General features: G+C 47.7%; 2 protein-coding genes across 2 annotated transcripts in view; one reads left to right on the forward strand and one right to left on the reverse strand.

Annotated features, from left to right (window-relative positions):
- LOC126175150 (3-phosphoinositide-dependent protein kinase 1) overlaps nucleotides 1–22,266 on the reverse strand; it is a 426,259-nt gene extending 403,993 nt beyond the window's left edge. Inside the window, exons 1-2 of the mRNA XM_049921714.1 lie at nucleotides 22,246–22,266; nucleotides 22,100–22,147 (exon numbers count right to left, since the gene is read on the reverse strand). Coding sequence (XP_049777671.1) covers nucleotides 22,100–22,123 — 24 coding nt within the window. The 5' untranslated portion in view covers nucleotides 22,124–22,147; nucleotides 22,246–22,266. The remainder of the gene's footprint in view (nucleotides 1–22,099; nucleotides 22,148–22,245) is intronic.
- Nucleotides 22,267–22,560: 294 nt separating this feature from the next.
- Nucleotides 22,561–23,400, forward strand: part of LOC126176337 (uncharacterized) — a gene marked incomplete at both ends in the record, with an annotated part of 533,659 nt that continues 532,819 nt past the window's right edge. Inside the window, one exon of the mRNA XM_049923489.1 lies at nucleotides 22,561–22,676. Coding sequence (XP_049779446.1) covers nucleotides 22,561–22,676 — 116 coding nt within the window. The remainder of the gene's footprint in view (nucleotides 22,677–23,400) is intronic.

Genomic DNA, 23,400 nt, shown 5'->3' on the forward strand with positions numbered 1-23,400 from the left:
CGTTTAGTCGGCGGCGCGAGTACGATACGGAGGTGCTCAACAAACTCCACTGGCAGTCTCTTTATGACGAAGAGGGTTGCTGTTGAAATTTCGAGAGTGTATGACCATAGAAGAATCGCGTAACGTAACATTTCCCCCCACACGTCTCCCGAAATGACCACGACCAGAAAATCAGACAAACCAGAGCTCATAGCGAAGCATCATTCGCGGATGGGAACAGAGAAGGGGGGAAATGAAAGCGTACGCTCCGCCCACAAACCGCGGAGTACTGATGCAGATGTGAGGTTGCGTTGCCAAGTACCAGTATTACGAAAGGTCAGAAAGGCTCTAGCGAACACGAACGCACTGTAGGTGGTGGGCTGGCGCGGAGCCCACGGGACAGACGGGCCGCGGCGCGTACGTCACGTCAAAGCGCGTGACACTGCAGGTCTTATCAGTGCAAGCAGCCGGTGGTTGGTTGTTTGGTGAGGGGGGAAGCGACCAAAATACTTGGTCATCGGTTGCTTGTTCCTATCTAAACAATTCCACAAGGGAAAGAATAAAACAAACGAAACTTACAGCACAAAACCGGGAGAAAGGAAAAACCACAAGAACGCCAGAAGGGCAACAAACACTAAAATGGACAAAATGAGACAAGAAAGCCACAGAGAGACTCAAGGAACAGGTGGAAGGCGTTAAAACAAGACAGCAAATGACCGTGGCTGACTGATCAAAAGAATAAAAAGGATAAGCCAGGCACTCTGCAACACATTGAAACCTCCAGCCTAAAAGCACTAGGGTAGAGAACACAGAGGGACAAAGAACATGCACTAAAACTTAGACACAATAATAACCGCCCCCGCCCCCCCTCACGTATGAAACGTAAAACTAAATCAATCGATGAGGCGCTGTCAGCTGAAATTAACGGTAACGAGTCCGGTAACCGAAGATTACGTCGCAGGGCAGCACATGTATGACAGCGCAACAGAATGTGGGCCAATGTCAACCGGACGCCGCAACGACACTGCGGTGGGTCTTCACGGCGCAGGAGATAGCCGTGGGTGACCCAAGCGTGGCCAATGCGGAGCTGGCAGGGAACCACAGAGCCCGGCGAAAGACCCATATGGAGGACTTCCACACATTCGTAGTCAATAACATACAGTTTGTTGTACGTACCGAGATTATGTCATTCCGTCTCCCAAAGCCGAAAAACCTTGCGGCATAATACTGAACGCAGGTCAGTTTCAGAGATACCGATCTCCAGAAGCGGTTTCCGCGTAGCCTGTTTGGCGAGCCTGTCGGCCAGTCATTGCCTGGAATTCCGATTTGTCCTGGGGTCCAGACAAACACCACTGGACGACTGGACCAATCTATGGCAAAGAGGGACTCCTGGATAGTCGCAACCAAAGGATGGCGAGGGTAGCACTGGTCGATAGTTTTTAGGCTGCTCGAGGAGTCACTACAGATAAGAAACGACTCGCCAGGGCCCGAACTGATGTGCTCAAGATACGGCCACCAGCTCTGCGGTGAAAACACTGCAGCCATCTGGCAAGAAGTGCTGTGCAATATGTCCTCTGTGAGCATCGGCAAAGCCAGCATGACAATCAGCCATCGAGCCGTCGGTGTAAACTACTCCGGCAGAACTGAGTTCTTATGCAAAAGGTCCAGACGAAGCTGCGACCTACCTATACACCACGGAGGTGTATGCGAATGGCTCCAGAGGGCAGGTGGTAAAGGAAAGCACTCTAGTCCACACAGAAGGGATCGGGCGCGAACAGCGATAGTAAGCCCGGACCTAGGTCGCCGATGTGGGAGATGAAACGCCGTCGTTGGGAAACCAGACTGTAATTTGGATGCGCAGGACAGATACGAATGAGTGCAACGTAACTGGCGAACAGTTACGTCGCACACCCCAGCCTCCACCAGTACGCTGATCATCGGACTCGTCCTAAAAGCTCCCGTCGCTAGTTGAGCTCCACGCTGGTGCTCTGGGTCTAGCAGCCGCGCCGCCGAACCATAAACCAGACTCCCACAGTCAAGGCGGGATTGAACAAGGGCTCTGTAGAGCCGCAGCAGTGTAGAGCGATCTGCACCCCAGTTCGTGTTGCTCAGGCAGCGGAGGGCATTAAGATGCGGCCAGCACTTCCGCTTAATCTGACGAAGGTGAGGAAGCCACGTCAATCGGGCGTCGAAAACCAGTCCTAACAATCGATGTGCCTCCACTACAGTGAGTGGATCGTCATTAGTGCTCCGGCTGAATGGTACGACGCCGACACAAGTGCATGACGCACGACTTCGCGGCTGAAAGCTGGAAGCCGCAGGCTAGAGCCCACAACTGCGCCGTGTGGATGGCTCCCTGGAGGCGCCGCCCAGCAACATCAGTACTAGAGCAGCAGTAGGAGAGGCAAAAGTCATCTGCATACACAGAGGGCGAGACAGGCAACTTCACAGTTGCTGCGAGACCATTAATGGCCACTAAGAATAGAGAGACACTCAATACAGAGCAGCCATCTCCGGCGGGGAGCGAGTAACTACTTCAGACGAGTTTAATAATTCTTGACTGTGTGTTTAAACACTTGCACGTTCTTGACAGCAAACGACAAAATTAAGACCTTTAGTGGGTACCTTTCCAATAGGCAATAACATATACAGGGTGTTACAAAAAGGTACGGCCAAACTTTCAGGAAACATTGCTCACACACAAATGAAGAAAAGATGTTATGTGGACATGTGTCCGGAAACGCTTAATTTCCATGTTAGAGCTCATTTTAGTTTCGTCAGTATGTACTGCAACGTAATCAAATTGTAAATTTTCACAGTCAACATGTGTGGGTTGACGAGAATCCGCACGCAATTGTGCAATCACGTCATCAACACAGATTTTCTGTGAACGTTTGGGCAGGCATTGTTGGTGATGTCTTGATTGGGCCCCATGTTCTTCCACCTACGCTCAATGGAGCACGTTATCATGATTTCATACGGGATACTCTACCTGTGCTGCTAGAAAATGTGCCTTTACAAGTACGACACAACATGTGGTTCATGCACGATGGAGCTCCTGCACATTTCAGTCGAAGTGTTCGTACGCTTCTCAACAACAGATTCGGTGACCGATGGATTGGTAGAGGCGGACCAATTCCATGGCCTCCACGCTCTCCTGACCTCAACCCTCTTGACTTTAATTTATGGGGGCATTTGAAAGCTCCTGTCTACGCAACCCCGGTACCACATGTGCTCGTATTGTGGACGGCTGTGATACAATACGCCACTCTCCAGGGCTCCATCAGCGCATCAGGGATTCCATGCGACGGAGGGTGGATGCATGTATCCTCGCTAACGGAGGACATTTTGAGCATTTCCTGTAACAAAGTGTTTCAAGTCACGCTGGTACGTTCTGTTGCTGTGTGTTTCCATTCCATGATTAACGTGATTTGAAGAGAAGTAATAAAATGAGCTCTAACATGGAAAGTAAGCGTTTCTGGACACATGTCCACATAACATATTTTCTTTCTTTGTGTGTGAGGAATGTTTCCTGAAAGTTTGGCCGTACCTTTTTGTAACACCCTGTAGATCTCTCGTAGGCCCTGCACGGAGACGAGCGTTCGCGAAGTGTGACGGACAGGCCGACTTAGTGTGACGTCACAAGATCGCTGCAGGGCCCGTGTAGCTCGTTGGCCCCGGCTGGCGATGCCTGTCTGCCTGTCTTCCATCTGCGAATAGGCTCCCCTACACTACGATCTCAATGAGAAAAAAAGACTTGGTACGTTTCGCAGAAGCCGCAATGTTTGGTACTTGTCGCAGCCACGTCGATTACATGCCTAGAGTAAAGTTGCGAAACAACACGGAATGGAACGAGCACATAACGGCAATTGTAGCAGAGCGAATGGCAGACTACAGTTTATTAGGAGAGTTCTGGGAAAGTGTATTGCGCATAAGAAAGACCGCGTACAAAGCAATACACAGGCGTTCTGCCAGATATGTTAGTGGCCGGCTGGATCAGAGTGACAAGTTACGGAAGTGTTCCGAGAGTTTAAGTACAAATTTAGAGCATTTCTGTTATAGTGGAGAACAGTTCTGCACCTCCAACGTCCACCTCGCGTAAGGACAACATGACAGAGTTTAGAACTCGTACAGAAAACCACTTTTCCCCTCTCACTCCATTTGCTAGTGGAACGGGAAAGGACACGAGGTACCCTGTGGCACGCACTGTGAAATGTGTTTCGGAGTACGGGCGGGACTCGGCCGTCCAAATTCAGAGTAGAAGCCACGAGCCCCACCGCAGAGGCGCCGCGGACACACCAGAAGGCGGCCGGCGGCCGCGGACTGCCGCCTCCCGGGCGGAGGTTAATAAAACCCTCAAGGTCGGGGGCGAGAGAGGCGCGCCAACACGTGCGCCGTCTAGGCGACAAAGTCGGCGCCACGGAGGACAGGAGAGCAGAGGCGAGGCGGCTTAGCTGTTACATCAGGGGCCACCCACACAGTCGCACCACCTTGCTCTTCTCTTTCTCGCTACTGTAAGGTGGCGAGTCACATTGAAATCGTACAAAAAAAGAAATCCTTGTCAGTGTTATTTAACGGCCTTGCCGCAGTGGCTACACACACCGGTTCCCGTGAGGTCACCGAAGTTAAGCGCTGTCGGGCGTGGTCGGCACTTGGATGGGTGAGCATGCGCCATGCGCTGTTGCCATTTTTCGGGGTGCACTCAGCCTCGTGATGCCAATTGAGGAACTACTCGACCGAATAGTAGCGGCGTCGGTCAAGAATACCATCATAACGACCGGGAGAGCGGTGTGCTGACCCCACGCCCCTCCTATCCGCCTCCTCCACTGAGTATGACACGGCGGTCGAATGGTCCCGGTAGGCCACTCGTGGCCTGAAGAGGGGTGTTTTTTGTCAGTGTTATTTACTAGCCGACTAGCAGGCTTTATCCGGTTAGTTATTTAGCCCAGTCTTAAACTTCCTAGGAAAAATGATCCTTTTTACAAACAGTTTGCTTCATACCCCGATTTAGATAGCATATTAAATGTGTGCCAGATCTGATTGAAACTGCTCCACGTGTTTCACAGCTATGCTTACGAGTCACCCCTTTCCCACACCCACAAATATAGATGGTTTACCCCCGCAGTAATTGTCTCACAGTAATAACCCACTTGTGGGTATGTGGATGAAGTTTGGTTGAAGCTGTTGCACGCGTTTCAGAGTTATGATGGAGTCTGGAACATCTAGACACACACACACACACACATTCCACAGATGACGCAAACCTACCTTACCAGGTAGGACTGACGGAGTACATCGAAAAAGTTCAAAGAAAGGCAGCACGTTTCGTATTATCGCGATATATGGGAGAGTGTGTCACAGAAATGATACATGATTTGGGCTGGAAATCATTAAAAGAAAGGCGTTTTTCTTTGCGACGGAATCTTCTCACGAAATTCCAATCACCAACTTTGTCCTCCGAATGCGAAAATATTTTGTTGACGCCGGCCTGCATAGGGCGCAACGATCACCACGACAAAATAAGGGAAATGAGAGCTCGTACGGAAAGATATAGGTGTTCATTCTTTCCGCGCGCTATACGAGACTGGAATAATAGAGAATTGTGAAGGTGGTTCGATGAACCTCTGCCAGGCACTTAAATGTGATTTGCAGAGTATTCATGTAGATGTAGATGAGGTACCAGGTATCGACCCACGCTGAAACGCCGGTATTAATATGTGTAGCCTCCATGGGCGGCAATACAGTCGCTGACTCTGGCAGTCAGTCGGTCGTAGAGATGGCGAATACTGTCTTGGGATACGTTATGCGATGCCTGCTTGACCTGTTCACGTAGTTCTGTAAGAGTTGTTGGTTGACGAGTCGCACAAGTCACTTGTCGTCCTGTCATCTCTCACAATGCTCGATTAGAGACAAGTCCGGAGATCTTGCTGGTGAGGAAAGTTGCCGAACGTCTTGCAGAGCACGTTGAGTTTCACGCGCCGTGTGTGGGCGAGTATTGTAGTGTTGGAACAACACATCAATTTCCTCTTGCAAGAATGGCAGAAGAACAGGTCTAACAACGTTCTGTTCATTCTGCAGGTACCTCCAGAAACAGCAAAGGTGAACGAGAGTTGCAGCTTATTGCACCCCAGACCATAAGGTCTGTGGTAGGGCCAGTGTGTGTCAGACCAATGCACTCTACGAGACAGCGCTCACCAGCTCTGCGTCGCGCACACAAACGACTATCACTTGCGTGTAGACAGAACCTGCTTTCATCGCTGAAGGCCACGGCACGCCAACCCATCTTTACAGCGATCCTCTGACGGCACCAATTGACCTGTACTGTGGCCTGATTGGAAGACGGATTAGAGGTATGCGTGTCCTTACTTCCACTGCTAATAGCCGGTTCACAACCGTTCATGTTGCCACATCTGTGCTCACAAGCCCTCTGGTGTGAGAATGTTCACCTGACCACCGATACCGGGATCGTTATTCGACTGACGCAGCACGTCTAACTTGTGCGGCAATTCTCCGGAAGGACCATCCCACCACTCGGAAGGCCACAATTTGGCGTCTTTAAAACTAACTCACTTGGCTGTAGGAAGCAAGAGTGCGTCTCCGTGACATGGTTGCCTCCTTGCTTCACACGTTTGCACCACACTTAGCCTTCTGGCTGTGAACATTCTCTATTAAACGGTAGACACAGGTGGCACTCTGGTAGCTATGCCACTACGCTGTGTGTTAGCGGACGACGTCGAAACCATTATCAGTGCTTCTACTGTCCCCCAAGTGGCGACAGGATCGAAATTGACGTCGTCTTTCGAGGCGTACTAATTTTTTTCGGCAGTATATTCAAACCTCTATCACTTAGCGACGCTCAATACAAATTCTCCAGTGCTAGTAAATTAACTCAGTTCCCTTTGAAACTTTTTTTTTTTTTTTTTTTTTAGAAATCTGAAATCTGTGCAACCACTTTCTTCATAATGTGCAAAGCTTCTTCAACTGCTAAAGAAAAGGGGTAAATCTGTCGTCACCCTATAGGTTTATCACGTACGATTCATTCTACGTAGCATGCCCTTGAATAATACCGACACTTGAACTGACTAACAGAGCCAGTCGTATGGAGAACCGCGGTTTAACACGTGGACTCCGAGCCATGGTGCGGCTCGGCATTTTCCACAGCAAGAGTTGAAACAAGCGATGAGAGACAGAAAAAAACTGAGGATCAGCTAGGCACTGAAAACACGGCCATTGGGTTTGTATCACAAAGCATGGCATAGAAGTGAAGCACCCAGAAGGGGAAAAGCAAACGAAGTGAAACTTTTCGGTCTGAGAGGGTGCGTGATGTTATTTCGATGGTTACAATTTCGAGTCAAATTTTGAAAGAGCTTGCAACTGTGAGCCCATTTATCAATCTGACGTTGCACCTCTGCTGGCCTGGATGCACGCAGTGATGCAGTTGGGAAGGGTGCCACGAAGCCGCTGTGTCCTCTCCTGACAAAAGCTGGTCCATATCTGTTGTGACCGGTCCTCGATATCCTGGACACTGGCAATGTGATGCAGTTGTCCAAAATGTTCCTGTGCTGTCGCCAGCACACCACGTGGCAAACAGGTTGCGAGAAGATGGACAGTAGGCGCAAGCAACGCGCTTATCAGGAGAGGGGACAGCAGGAGACGGCCAACGCCCTCTCGACCGCCAGTATTTAGATCGCCGCCGCGGACCAGAAGGGCCACTCAGTCGTCCAGTGAGACAACGAGTCGAATCATCCGACGCAGCCTAGTGGGGGTTGCAGTCGCAGTTAGCTCCGCCTCTACATCTACATCTACATCTACATGACTACTCTGCAATTCACATTTAAGTGCTTGGCAGAGGGTTCGTCGAACCACAATCATATTATCTCTCTACCATCCCACTCCCGAACAGCGCGCGGGAAAAACGAACACCTACACCTTTCTGTTCGAGCTCTGATTTCTCTTATTTTATTTTGATGATCATTCCTACCTATGTAGGTTGGGCTCAACAAAATATTTTCGCATTCGGAAGAGAAAGTTGGTGACTGAAATTTCGTAAATAGATCTCGCCGCGACGAAAAACGTCTTTGCTGTAATGACTTCCATCTCAATTCCCGTATCATATCTGCCACACTCTCTCCCCTACTAAGTGATAATACAAAACGAGCTGCCCTTTTTTGCACCCTTTCGATGTCCTCCGTCAATCCCACTTGGTAAGGAGCCCACACCGCGCAGCAATATACTAACAGAGGACGAACGAGTGTAGTGTAATCTGTCTCTTTAGTGGACTTGTTGCATCTTCTAAGTGTCCTGCCAATGAAACGCAACCTTTGGCTCGCCTTCCCCACAATATTATCTATGTGGTCTTTCCAACTGAAGTTGTTCGTAATTTTAACACCCAGGTACTTAGTTGAATTGACAGCCTTGAGAATTGTACTATTTATCGAGTAATTGACTTCCAACGGATTTCTCTTGGAACTCATGTGGATCACCTCACACTTTTCGTTATTTAGCATCAACTGCCACCTGCCACACCATACAGCAATCTTTTCTAAATCGCTTTGCAACTGATACTGGTCTTCGGATGACCTTACTAGACGGTAAATTACAGCATCATCTGCGAACAACCTAAGAGAACTGCTCAGATTGTCACCCAGGTCATTTATATGTATCAGGAACAGCAGAGGTCCCAGGACGCTTCCCTGGGTAACACCTGACATCCATTCAGTTTTACTCGATGATTTGCCGTCTATTACTACGAACTGCGACCTTCCTGACAGGAAATCATGAAACCAGTCGCACAACTGAGACGATACCCCATAAGCCCGCAGCTGGATTAGAAGTCGCTTGTGAGGAACGGTGTCAAAAGCTTTCCGGAAATCTAGAAATACGGAATCAACTTGAGATCCCCTGTCGATAGCGGCCATTACTTCGTGCGAATAAAGAGCTACCTAGCTGCATTGCACAAGAACGATGTTTTCTGAAACCATGCTGATTACGTATCAATAGATCGTTCCCTTCGAGGTTATTCATAATGTTTGAATACAGTGTATGCTCCAAAACCCTACTAGTTCTGGGTCAGTCAGTAGCTAGTGACCAGAGTGGTGTACATAGCAGGACTTGTACTTCACCAGCAGTGAGATTAACGTGGACTATTATGGAAGAGGTTGTACCACAACCCCAGGACTGTCTTAAGAAGCACTCTGTTTATGTTAATAAAGACCCTAGTTAATACATGCGAGCAGTTGTGATACAGACAGAGAATATCGGTCAGCAAACAATATCATCTCTTCGCTTCCCATGGTACAAGCCTACGGTTGGTTGATTTAAAAGAGGGGGGGAAGTGACCAAACTACGAGGTCATCGGTCCCTTGTTCCTAATAAAACAATGCCACAAGTGTGAGAATAAAACGGACGAGACATATAACACAAAACGGAGAGAAAGGAAAAACCACAAGAACGAAGGAAAGGCAACGAACACTAAAAGGAACGAAAGAGGACAAGAAAACAACAGAGAGACGCTAGAAACAGAAGAGTGTGTGAAACATGAAAGCAGGTTACAGTGGCTGGCCGACCACGAGAATAAAAAGGAAAAGCCAGCCACTCTGCAACACATTAAAATTCCACCCTAAAAGCACTAGGGTGGAGGACACAGAGGGACGAAGAACATGCGCTAAAACCTACACAGAAGTATAAAACCCACTCTCACGGATAAAACGTAAAACTAAAGCTGCTGCTGAGGTATCGTCGCACAACACCGAAGGTAGGGAGCTGGGAAACTTAAAAGTCCGCCGAAGAGCGGCTAAAAGTGGGCAGTCCAGCAAGAGGTGGACGACTGTCATTTGGGAGCCACAGCGACACAGAGGTGGGTCCTCGCGATGGAGTAGGTGACCATCCGTTTGCCATGTATGGCCAATGCGGAGCCGGCAGAGGACAACTGATTCCCTGCGAGAGGACCGCATGGAAGACTTCCACATATTCGTCGTCTCCTTAATGACATGCAGCTTGTGCGTACTGTTATGCCATTCCGTCTCCCAAAGCCTGAAAACTCTGCGGCGTAAAACAGAACACAGGTCAGATTCGGAGATGCCCATCTTCAGAAGCGGTTTCCGCGTCGCCTGTTTGGCCAGTCTGTCGGCAAATTCGTCGCCTGGGATTCCGACCTGTCCTGGCGTCCACACAAACACTACTGAACGACGGGACTGTTCCAGGGCATAGATGGACTCCTGGATGGACACTACCAGAGAATGGAGAGGGAAGCACTGGTCGACAGTTTGTAGGCTGCTCAATGAGTCAGTACACAGCAGAAATGACGCGCCAGGGCATGGGCCGATGAGCTTAAGAGCACGAGATATGGCCGCCAGCTCTGCAGTGAAAATACTGCAATCATCTGGCAAGAAGTGCTGTTCAGTATGTCCTCCATGAACATACGCAAAGTCTACGTCACGATCAGCCATCAAGCCGTGGGTTTAAACCATGTCAGAGCCCCGGAACACGTCGAGAATCGAGAGGAAGTGACAGCGTGAGTCCTTTGGGCCATGCAAAAGGTCCAGACGAAACTGCGGCCGAGGCGTTCATCATGGAGGCGTACGTGAACCGACCGCAAGTAGAGGTAATAAAGGGAAGGACTCCAGTTCGGAGAGAAGGGACCTCACGCGAACCGCAATCTTTAGCCCCGACCTGGGCCGCCGATGCGGGAGATGGACCGCCGCGGTCGGGAAAAGGAGACGGTAATTTGGATGCTCAGGGAACTATGAATGTGTGCTGCGTAACTGGCGAGCAGTTGTGCACGTCTGATCTGCAGTGGGGGGGGACTCCAGCCTCCACCAGTACGCTGGTCACCAGACTCGTCCTAAAAGCTCCTGTCGCTAGTCAAACCCCGCAGTGGTGCACAGGGTCGAGTAAATGCAACACTGAGGACGCTGCCGAGCCATAAACCACACTCCCATAGTCAGTTCGGGATCGGACAAGGGCTCTGTAGAGCTGCAGCAGCGTACAGCAATCTGCACCCCAATTAGTGTTGCTCAGGCAACGGAGGGCACTGAAGTGCCGCCAGCACTTCCGCTTAAACTGACGAAGATGAGGAAGCCACGTCAAACGAGCGTCGAAAATTAGCCCTAAGACTCAATATGTCTCCACTACAGTGAGTGGATCGTCACGAAGGTAAAGTTCTGGGTCTGGATGAACGGTACGACGCCGACAGAAGTGCATGACACACGACTTCGCGGCTGAAAACTGGAAACCGTGGGTTAGAGCCCATGACTGCGCCTTTTGGATGGCGCCCTATAGGCGCCGCTCAGCAACACCAGCACTGGAGCAGAAGTCGTCTGCATACAGAGGAGGTGAGACGGAGGGCCGACAGCTGATGCTAGACCGTTAATGGCTACTAAAAATAGAGAGACACCCAATACAGAGCCCTGCAGGACTCCATTCTCGTGGATATGGAAGGAACTATGGGAGGCACCAACTTGGACACGGAAAGTACGGAGCGACAGGAAGTTTTGGATAAAAATCGGGAGCGCACCCCGGAGACCCCACTCATACAATGCGGCAAGGATATGATGTCGCCAGGTCGTGTCGTATGCTTTAGATAAGTCAAAAACGACGGCAACCAGGTGTTGGCGTCTGGACAAGGCTGTTCGGATGGCAGACTCCAGGGAGGTACAAGCCTCCAGTGACAACGAGACGACACACAAGTTCCCACAAGCGTTCCATCTGGAACAGATCTGGGGGATCTCACTTGCCTCGGGATTACACTGACATTGCGTAGGCAGTTCAGAGAGATGTGGCACGTGTGGCCTGGCACTGTCCTGTCGAAGAATGGCCTCGCGACACTGTCGCACGGGAGGCAACGCGCGAGGACGCAGGATGTCCGTGACGTGCTGTTGTGCCGTCAAAGTTCAGGACCAGCCGTGACCTGAAGTCTCGGCATGACGTCAGGAGTAACAGCGCGGTGCCTCTTCAGAACACTGGAAGAACGGGACCTCTCCACCAGGGCGCGGCCGCACCCGCCAGTGGCCACCAGGGGCCGTCAGTGCACACTGCAGGACGGCGACACATCGCTGGAACACAGCGCGACGTCAGTCAGCAGCCCCCGCTCTCCCGGCACTGCGCCGCTAAACGCAGCCGCCTGTGCTGTGGCGTTAACGGCAGCCTACTCGTGAGACGCTAATTCCCTAGTACGGCTGTTGCCAGTGTCTGAACGATTGTGCAGGATGACGCAGAGCGTTGTAAGCAGTCCACTATTTGATCTCCGGTGGCAAGCACAGATGTGAAGGGCTTACAGTGTGCTCAAAGGACGATACCGTTACTCTCCTTTGTGGTGGTGAGACGTGGTCGAAAGGATCCTAGGCAACGAGTGTGGCTGCCTTCACGTTTCCGTGCAGTCGAACACTGGGCCAGCCACGTCCGAATGCCCCACAAATCCGGCTACTGCACCACTCGACCAGCCGCCCCGGTGGCCCCTTTCAAAATCCACCGTGTCCTCCACAGAGATCACTCGACACTTGATGCTCTTCGCGCTCCCTGTATACCCTACACTAAACACGGCCCACAATAATGCAATGTTGGTGGCTGTTCTGCCCGTCACAGTAAACAGCGACTCCATAATCATTTACATACCCGCCATCGTGTATGAGCACTAAGTTAAATTTATATGCGAGCACGTCTTCTCTGTGCTTCATTTTTTCTGTCTGGCGGTGTACGTTTACCCAGTTCACTTACCGAATAGTTGTATTTTTTGAAAATCCATAAAGTCAAATGGCAGAATTCACTTCCTGATCGAGTTGTCGACTGGTGATTTTCACGGTTTTGCGACCTACGCAAACTCGGACTATTGAATAACGTGCGAGTTCGATTACTGGCGGCCTCTACAAGTGTGTGAGGACGCGATTTAAGTATCCCGAAATGTTTGCGAATTAATACATTTTCGAAGAACGCAGTTGTATACAGGGTGGTCCATTGATAGTGACAGGGCCAAATATCTCACGAAATAAGCATCAAACGAAAAAACTACAAAGAACGAAACTCGTCTAGCTTGAAGGTGGAAACCAGATGGCGCTATGGTTGGCCCCCTAGATGGCGCTGCCATAGGTCAAACGGATATCAACTGCGTTTTTTAAAAAATAGTAACCTCCATTTTATTACATAATCGTGTAGTACGTAAAGAAATATGAACATTTTTGTTGGACACTTTTTTCGTTTTGTGATAGATGGCGCAGTAATAATCACAGACGTATAAGTACGTGGTATCACGTAACATTCCGCCAGTCCGGACGGTATTTGCTTCGTGATACATTACCCGTGTTAAAATTGACCGTTTACCAATTGCGGAAAAGGTCGATATCGTGTTGATGTATGGCTATTGTGATCAAAATGCCCAACGGGCGTGTGCTATGTATGCTGCTCGGTATCCTGGACGACATCATCCAACTGTCCAGACAGTTCGCCGGATAGTTAGGTTATTTAAGGAAACAGGAAGTGTTCAGCCACATGTGAAACGTCAACCACGACCTGCAACAAATGATGATGCCCAAGTAGGTGTTTTAACTGCTGTCACGGCTAATCCGCAAAAAAAGCGCGAGAATCGGGAATGTCAAAAACGTCGGTGTTGAGAATGCTACAACAACATCGATTGCACCCGTACCATATTTCTATACACCAGGAATTGCATGGCGACGACTTTGAACATCGTGTACAGTTCTGCCACTGGGCACAAGAGAAATTACGGGACGATGACAGATTTTTTGCAAGCGTTCTATTTAGCGACGAAGCGTCATTCACCAACAGCGATAACGTAAACCGGCATAATATGCACAATTGGGCAACGGAAAATCCACGATAGCTGCGACAAGTGGAACATCAGCGACCCTGGAGGGTTAATGTATGGTACGGCATTATGGGAGGAAGGATAATTGGCTCCCATTTCATCGATGGCAATCTAAACGGTGCAATGTATGCTGATTTCCTACGTAATGTTCTACTGATGTTACTACAAGATGTTTCACTGCATGACAGAATGTACTGCAATGTACTTCCAGCATGATGGATGTCCGGCACATAGCTCGCGTGCGGTTGAAGCGGTATTGCATAGCATATTTCATGACAGGTGGATTGGTCGTCGAAGCACCATACCATGGCTCGCACGTTCACCGGATCTGACGTTCCCGGATTTCTTTCTGCGGCGAAAGTTGAAGGATTTTTGCTATCGTGATCCACCGACAACGCCTGACAACATGCGTCAGTGCATTGCCAATGCATGTGTGAACATTACGGAAGGCGAACTACTCGCTGTTGAGAGGAATGTCGTTACACTTATTGCCAAATGCATTGAGGTTGACGGACATCATTTTGAGTATTTATTGCATTAATGTGGTATTTACAGGTAATCACGCTGTAACAGCATGCGTTCTCGAAAAAGATAAGTTCACAAAGGTACATGTATCACATTGGAACAAGCAAAATAAAATGTTCAAACGCACCTACGTTCTGTATTTCAATTTAAAAAACCTACCTGTTACTAACTGTTCGTGTAAAATTGTGAGCCATATGTTTGTGACTATTACAGTGCCATCTATCACAAAGCGAAGAAAGTGGTCCAACTAAAACATTCAAATTTATTTACGCACCACACGAATATGTAATAAAAAATGGGAGTTCCTATTTTAAAAAACGCAGTTGATATCCGTTTGACCTATGGCAGCGCCATCTAGCGGCCCAACCATAGCGCCATCCGGTTTCCCCCTTCAAGCTAGACAAGTTTCGTTCTTCGTAGTTTTTTAGTTTGACGCTTATTTCGGGACATATTTGGCCCGGTCACGATCAATGGACCACCCTGTAGACAAGCGAATTAAACAAACAGAACTGACGTATCACAGTCGTGTTACAGCCGTTAGATATTACTATGGAATATACAACACTTTGGGTTTGCAGTCTCGAACAGCATTCTATGCCAGCGAGCCACAAAAGTAAACAGAAATCTGTACGAGAACGGTCTGTTGAATGTGCGCACGTGGAACACACACAGACATGAGGTGTGCGCTGTCGCATCTGTATGTGACCGTGCCTTGTCATATTGCAACAGAACCCCATCTGAAAGCAATGCACGCCTCTCGGTTTCATCGCAGGCCGAAAACGATATTTCAAGAGATGTGCCTGTGACGTTAATGGTCTCCCGCGATGCGTTCGGCTCCAAGGTGCCGAAGCTGCAGTCACAAACAGTTTGACGGTTTCATTTCCTTCCCCATCCTCGACACAATCTGAGCTCGTGCTCCGTCTCCAATGACTTGCATGTCGACGGGACGTTAAAGCCAACCTTCATTCCTTGCTTTTGTAGCCGAGGTCGCTGACTGCTTACCTGTGTGGTGGCGCTCGACGCGGGGCTATTCGACTGTAATTGGAAGACACTTCCAGCAGCATCGTTTGGCCAGCAACGGGACGAGACGTGGCGGCGTGAAGTTTCTGACCACCAGACTTTGCGCCACTGCGGTGGACTAAATTCCAAACCTCTACACAGTTTCTCATAAATAAATGACATGTGACTAGGGCCTCCCGTCGGGTAGACCGTTCGTCGGGTACAAGTCTTTCGATCTGACGCCACTTCGGCGACTTGCGCATCGATGGGGATGAGATGATGATGATGATTAGGACAACACAACACCCAGTCCCTAAGCAGAGAAAATCTCCGACCCAGCCGGGAATTCTGTCACGCTGATCACTCAGCTACCAGGAGCGGACAGTTTCTCATGAAGCGAGGGAACGCGGCACAGTTGTTGAGGGTGATACGTCCGTCGGATGGGGACGTAAGCTCGGCGGCTCCCTCGGTGCTCTTCGAGAGGAGTAGACTGGGGTGTCGCCACAGAGTTTCACACCTCTCTTCTCTCGTCGTATCCAAAAGGAGCACGACAGCGCACTACACACACCCACTACACTAACCTACTCTCAACAGATTCACTTAAAGCACAACAAAGCGCGCACGCAGGTATTTAACCATTACTATTTCCCCGCTCCGTACGTGAGCTGAACGAGAAAACTCCTAATAACTGGTACAATGGGACGAACCCTCTGTCGTGCACTTCACAGCGATTTGCAGAGTTCAGATACAGAACTGTCAAAGACCGCGAGGAAAACAGTCCTTGTACGCGAAGGAAGAGAACCATTTCCGCTCAGGTGGCTCGACCTATACCTCGCGGTCTCCCAGCTAACAACGCCATACGACTCCCTTTCTCTTTCATCGAGAGGAATGTGAATTACCCACTTTTGGACTGCATCAAATTAGACAAACAGTGGCTACAGACGACGTGAGGCTGTTGGCCCTGTAGTAAGACGCAGACCGAGTCCGCATGTACTCTGGGTCTTCGGCTCTACCTGCGCCGTTTAGTGCTCTCGCCGCGTGTATCGGAAAACGTTCCCTTGCCAACCTAGTGGGACAGAGCGTTTCCGCACTTCCTTCGGGTCACCTGTTGTTGCGGAGGCTGCTTCTTCCGTACCAACAAAAGAACCTTCCCAACAGTCCCAATCAAATATATTTTGTGCTAATTTATTGACCGATGACGTGCATAGCGCGCAGGCAGGACCTTGTTACACAGGTGGTGCATCTGCTGTACACAGTAGGTAGCAAACAGACCAGCAACACATCATGCTACCTGGAAAGAAATACTTTTTTTTTTTTACATTATAGAGGTGCAAAACGTAAATAACACTACAAATGAAGTAGGGCTAAACTGTTCAGAAGTGAAATCGTTACATACTCTTCCCCTTCTACTAAGACTTCCATAAAATAGTGATAAATAAATAAATAAATACATACAAAGATACGCTTCTGATGAGTTAACGGACCATTTGACTGCACAGATACTCTCACTAGGAATAGACACTCAGTTGTACGCGCAGGCTACAAGCTCCTAAAAAGTCCTCCACGATTCTGCAAGTTGTTCTCCTTCCTGATGCGAGGTTTATGGCATTATTAGGGATTTAGCATTTCGATTTGCTTCGTCTCTTGCACAGAGTAACTTCCTGGTCGCAATAGCGCTCCACACACAAGGAAAAAAAATCGCATTCTTCACCTGTGTCACACGAACAAGTTGCGAAGTCTCTCTGACACACAACCTGTGAAGACGGTAGGGAAGATTTAAGTGATGTGAGCGCTCTTATCAGTGACGTCAGATATCACGTGACTCTTGTCCAATCAGTAAACTGTCATCTTCTGAGAAGTGGGCAGGTTGCACTTTTGTAGTACTGGCGATCTTCCTGCCGTCATGTTTATTCCCACACGTTGCACGCCCCGCCGCACCTTCGGGGATGTGGTCAGATACACTGAAACGCACGTGACTTCCCTCTCCAAGGCAGAAAAACGACAAACACACACAGACTTGCGCCTCAGAAAAAGCCCTGAATCGCTCACTCCGACATCGCAGATGAGATATCAGAACTAAACCGAACTATCAACTAATCTGAAAAGCCCAATTACCTGTGTAATCATCGTATTACGTTATAAATGTAAGTCATCCACGAATGATGCTTACAAAATCCTCGTTCGACAGATTCTTTGCTGTTTCTTGTGAGTCTGGAATCCTTATCGGTTGGCATTATTGGAATCAAATTCTCATTCTGCAGCGGAGTGTATGATGACATGAAACTGGCAGATTAAAATTGTGTCCCAGACCGAGACTCGAACTCGAGACCTTTGCCTTTTGCGGGATATTGCTACCAATAGGTAAGAGCACTTGCCTGCAAGGTCCCAAGTTCGAGTCTTGGTCCAACACGCAATTTTAATCTGCCAGTAAGTTTCAGGTAGCATTATTATGTAGAAGATGAAGATAATCCAAAGAAGAGCAGCGCATTTCGTGATGGGTTTTTGAAGTAAACGCCAATGCGTCGCTGAAATGTTCGACACACCACATCGGCAGATGCTAGAAGAGAGGCGCCGTGCGTCACAAAGTTTACAATTAAAATTCCGGGAGCGTACGTTCCAAGAAGAGTGGGGCGACATATAACTTCCTTCCGCATACATCACTCGAGCAGAGCATGAAGGGAAAAATCACAGAAACTCGAGCTCGTGCTTGCTTTCTTCCCGCTCGTGTCACGAAATAACCAACACAAAGCACTACTCACTTAACTCCCAAATTTGTGTAAGCTGTCACTTCCCGCAAGTCCAGTAGGCTTTGCAACGAACGAAGTGTGTTATGAAAGTTTTGCCTGAGAAAGATGAGGCACAGCAGCACGGTCTTCGACCCCACCATCTTAAAAAAATTGGCACCATTCCTCTATGGCTCACCAGCATTAGGGTGAGCAATTGGTTGTATCTGCGTACCATTAACAAGCGTTACTGATACATTTACAATCATGTTACAGTATGTTCTTCTTCCCTTTCCGTCCCCTTCCTTCTCTCTCTCTCTCTCTCTCTCTCTCTCTCTCTCTCTCTCTCTCTCTTTCTGCCGCGCACGCACGCATGCAGAGTGTCTTTGTGTTGTGGTTTTTCAGGTGGAATAGGGGAAAAAAGTCAGTTGAATCTGGCTTAAAACCCACATTCCCGCCGTTCGAAGTATCACGTGGTAACTAAATTAATCTGGGGAGCAGTTTTGATTTAGATTCAGGTTATTTATTTCCCAAGTGTTCTTCTCAGTACTTTCTTACCTGCCCTTATCAATAGTAAACACGCATTAAATTTTTTTGAGGAGGCGTAGTGCAAGCACAAACGCGACACAGTTTTCTGTTATTGGGCGCGCAGTTAAGAGGCGCCATGTCAGTGATTGCGCGGCCTCTCCCGCCGGAGGTTCGAGTCCTGTGTGTGTGTGTGTGTGTGTGTGTGTGTGTGTGTGTGTGTGTCCTTAGCGCGTAAGTCTAAGGACCGATGACCTCAGCAGTTTAGTCCCATAGGAATTCACACACACATCTCTGCTTAAAAATTGGTCACGACACGGACTACGAAGGAAATAATTTACTGCTCAGTTCTCTTCTTCTGAGAGAGTTTAAGTGAAGAAGATGCTGCAACTTAAGAAACTGATAAATATAAACCGATCCCGTCTCAGCGAGACACGGGATACTGCGGTTTGCACACTGGGAACACGGCGCGAAGTGAACCCAGCTACAGCAGCTGAGTCCGAAGAGTACTGTCCCATCTCCCCATCACAGCACCGACTGACGAAAAGTTGGTGCGGGGGAAGGCGATACCGAAAGTCAAATGAAGTCCTAGTGGCACCAGCCCGTCATGGTTGTTCCTTTGCTTAGCTCTTACTTCCTGTGGGAGATAACGTCTATTCTCAAGTATTTCTAGGTGTAGTAATTTAGTATACAAGCAAGAAAAAGGTGGGACAGCCTTAAACAGTTTTGCATATTTTTGTAAGTGCGTCGCTGCTATCTCGAGAAAAAAATCACATATTTATATGGGTTGATACTGAAACTTTCAGTCTGCGGAAGAGACCTATGGCATTCGGCGTGTAAAGATCGCTAACAGCAGCGCTGCTGCCAACATTCAGTCACAGACTGACAGAAAGGCAACACTGGCGTGCTGTTTAGAAACGTAAACAAAACCGCGTTAAGCGATTGGTTATGGAATAAGCGCCAACCATAACTTAACTGCCAGGGATCTATACGGTAAAATGATTCGAGCTAAAATGACTAGCCTACCATTCCTTGGTCGGTACCTGAACCGTCTTGCTGCCAAAAAATCGTGAGAAACTAAACAATTCAGACCAACAGAATCCCCTGAGAGAATTATTACCTATGACCGCATACGCAAATAAAAATTTGCAGCACCTGCTGCTGGCGTCTCCACAATTACGTGTATGGAGGCTTCTGTCGGAACCCTCGGAATCGCACAACACTGCCGCACTGCACCGCTGAGTTGCGGACACAATGAAGAGTCACCGGCCGCCGCAGACTGGCACGCGTTGCGTGGGAGCGTGTTTACAAACAATCCTCTGTCCTCCATGACACGCCGCGACCAGTACACTTATAAACTATGCACGCGCTCGAATTCACGGCCGTGTCTCCACAACCCACACAGCGCGTGTGTTTTATAGTGACATTACTTATGGCTGACGCCAAACTACTTAAAATGGTACTGAGCGAACACAGAACGTAATCAGCAGTCAGAACACTTGCGATAACGGGATGGTAAAGCAGCAGCCTATGGAAGTTCGCTAAAATAAATGACAGAAAATCCCTCACAGCGATATATATATATATATATATATATATCGTAGTCTTATGAATGTGACATCATTTGAAACTTCATCATTTAAACGCAGATTTCGCCAAATCTGTACCAATTTTCGTGCTGCGCGTAAACAACACTCACTTTCGCTCTTTTCTTGATACTTCAAGTTATTTCGGCGCCGCAGAAAATTGTAGTCAATTCAAATATCTTGCACGTCATGTGCAGATAATGGACGTAGTCGCTGCAATAATTTATATTAGCTCACGCTACACCGCTATTCTGCTTCACAACTCGGATGATAAACTCGTTACCGCACAGAGCACATTAAAGCCGAAGCAAAGGAAACTGATGAGAAATACAGAGAACGGACGGCATAATATTTATTCAAATTCACTGTAAGGGCAAACAACGAACACATTATTTGCCTATTTTCATTCGAACCTTCCGAGTAGGTCATTATATAGCCGGAAGAATGATCATTACGTGTGGTTTGCTGAAGTCTCTTGTATTTGTGGATACAGTTGTTTATGAAAATCTGAAACTACGAGAGAAAGTTCCAAGCATTGCAAATACTTCTCGTGGAATGCGAGGACTTGCGTTCGATTCTCGGCCCAGTGTATTGTTTTAATCCTTAACGAGTATTCAGCGAAAGTGTATTTACAAACTAATACTTCTACCCTGACTGCAGTTATATGAAGTTAAAATGATGTGAACTGCATTCTACGGCATTGATGAAAGCTCAAAATTCAGTGATTAACAACGAAACCAAGGCGAGAGTGAATCTGCTTAGTTTATGTACGATATTTGCACAAAACATGCGCCAATATACTCGATTCAGTTTTTTTCCCAATTTAGCTTGCAGCTTTAGTTGTTTATAACGGAAAGCGCAGTTAATATTGAGCGAACGTTAACTTCGAGCTGCACTACAGATCTCCTGTTCACTCACAACCTTTACTTCGTAATCAGATCTTTTAGCTTCGCCAAAGCACAACCAAATTGTCACCTTCCAACCCAAACTAGACCTTAGATGAACTCGTTTACACACACACACACACACACACACACACACACACACACACAAATAGGTACATTTCAAAAAGGTAAGAATACAATAATCCATTCAACAATCTCAGAAACACTTTTCGCTGAAGATTCCTATTCTACGCGCGTATGCATCTTCAATACACGAATTCTCGGAGGACGTATCTCTTCTCGGCGGATTCCACCTGAGGGGCCTTAGCTGTGCCTATTAGAAGTATATTGAATGCGATTGACATGTTGTTGTCAGTGAGAACACACAGAAAAGCCCACTGTTAAAGAAACTTGCTGCGCTGAAGAGGTCGTTTACCTAGTCGCACGCGGTGCGAGGGCATTGCTCCTTGGCGCTGCCCGTCACAACAAACCGACGTGCTCCACGCCGACTACAGAAATGAAGCTACACTCACAAACAGCGAAATGCACAAACGTTTGGCCGCTCGGCACATCCTGTTGCGCTCATTAGAGACTGTGGGCGACGGATCGAAAGAGTTTCCAAGCCATTCCGCTACTTCATTTCACCGCAACACGCGTAACGGTCAACGACATGGTTAGGACGCGATTCTCACGAGACAAAACAAATGTTATATGAAATGCGGCAGCTTACACTAATTGATGACAAACTGCAAACTTGTCATCTTACATGTCACAAAAGTATCTGCTACATCATGAATTAAGCAATTAGTTCACCAGCAACCTACTTCCGGCAAGGATTTGTATAGCAGTTTCTCTGCTGCAAACCGTAATCAGAGCGCAGACACTAGAAAGCATATGAGTTTGAGGAACATGGTCTTCTCAACAAGGATCTCTCGCATTCAGTCGATTTATTGGATCCAACTCAGGCCGTGGAATTCGCGATTATATGTTCTGATCGATTTTGCTTCCATACATTCAAATTGTTGTAATACAGAATTAATGGAGATCAATTTAACTTACCACCTGCCCTGAAGCTTCAGACATAGCCACGCCAATATTGTTGTTCCACTAAAAAAAAAAAAACACTTTTATGCTCACAAGATTATCAACCGCACAGCTGCAAATTAATAACAGCAGATACGCGCCATGTTGAATGCTAGCGCTACCTGGATGTCAAACTGCACACCTGTAAGTTTACGAAAACAAGTGACAACATAGACCTCCAAGGTAACTCAACTGCTACCCGTACTTTCGTGACACAATTACAACATCTGCCGCTAGATGTCACCAGCGCTGCAAGCATTTTCTCGTTAATGGAGTTGTCTCGAGAAATTCTGCCGTTAAATCCTTCTTCTGTATTTACTTAACTGTTGTATTATTATTTATCTTTCTGCCAAATACCAATATCTACTATATATAAACGATACAAGGCACTGAGGTCCCAAGATTAGCAAACATCAATGCCAACAACGATATAGTGATGGCTGCTCACATTAGATAGTGTGACAGAATATTGTGTGTTGTGTTTTTTGAGGTACCATAAACTTTACACGTGCGTGGATACCAGCTGTAAACTGTTGTCTACGCAATTTAAAAGGTAAGTCTTCCATAATCTATATTTATAACCTTCCTTACTAACACGAGCCGCACCCCTTCAGCAATACCAACAACTGAGCGGTGTTATGCTGTCATAATTTACAAAGCCGTCATACTGACTGAATGTTTCCCTTTTTTGTATCTATGATTTGTTTTAGAACATGACTACACGTGTTTCGGTAGTCGTTCAGCAGAAATCATCACCATCTTCGACGAAACAAACCTGTTGTTTATACTTAAAATTCTGTCGTATGCTTTTGTTTGGAATCACAGACCCGCCGTCACGTCTGAAACGCATTTATGTCGTGTCCAAAACAGTTAACAATTGTTGTGTGTTACTGATTGATAAATTTCGGACGAGAAATACATAGTGACACCGCGTTCCCTACCTCAGTAGACAATATAACTGTTTCGGCTTAAATTATTTGTGGAAATAAAGTGTCTTAACACTTCAAGCCCTATACGAAATTGCCTTGCTATTGCCCCAAGAAATTGTCAGCGTAGGCTAATTACAAAGTTGCTTAACCCGATTGCTTTCAAGTTATTTACCGGTGATATTGGCGCGATTGTTAAACATTTTAGTGCAATATTACGTTTGTTTTCCATTAAATCGTGCAGTGTAGTTTACAGCAGGTAATTGGGAAATAGAGATGTCAGCTGATTTGGCGTTGCTTCAACACTACGTAGTGAATTCATACACGTTGATAAAGTTGTTTTGTTGCATT

This window comes from Schistocerca cancellata, chromosome 3 (genome assembly GCF_023864275.1).
Source record: "Schistocerca cancellata isolate TAMUIC-IGC-003103 chromosome 3, iqSchCanc2.1, whole genome shotgun sequence".
Taxonomy (NCBI): domain Eukaryota; kingdom Metazoa; phylum Arthropoda; class Insecta; order Orthoptera; family Acrididae; genus Schistocerca; species Schistocerca cancellata.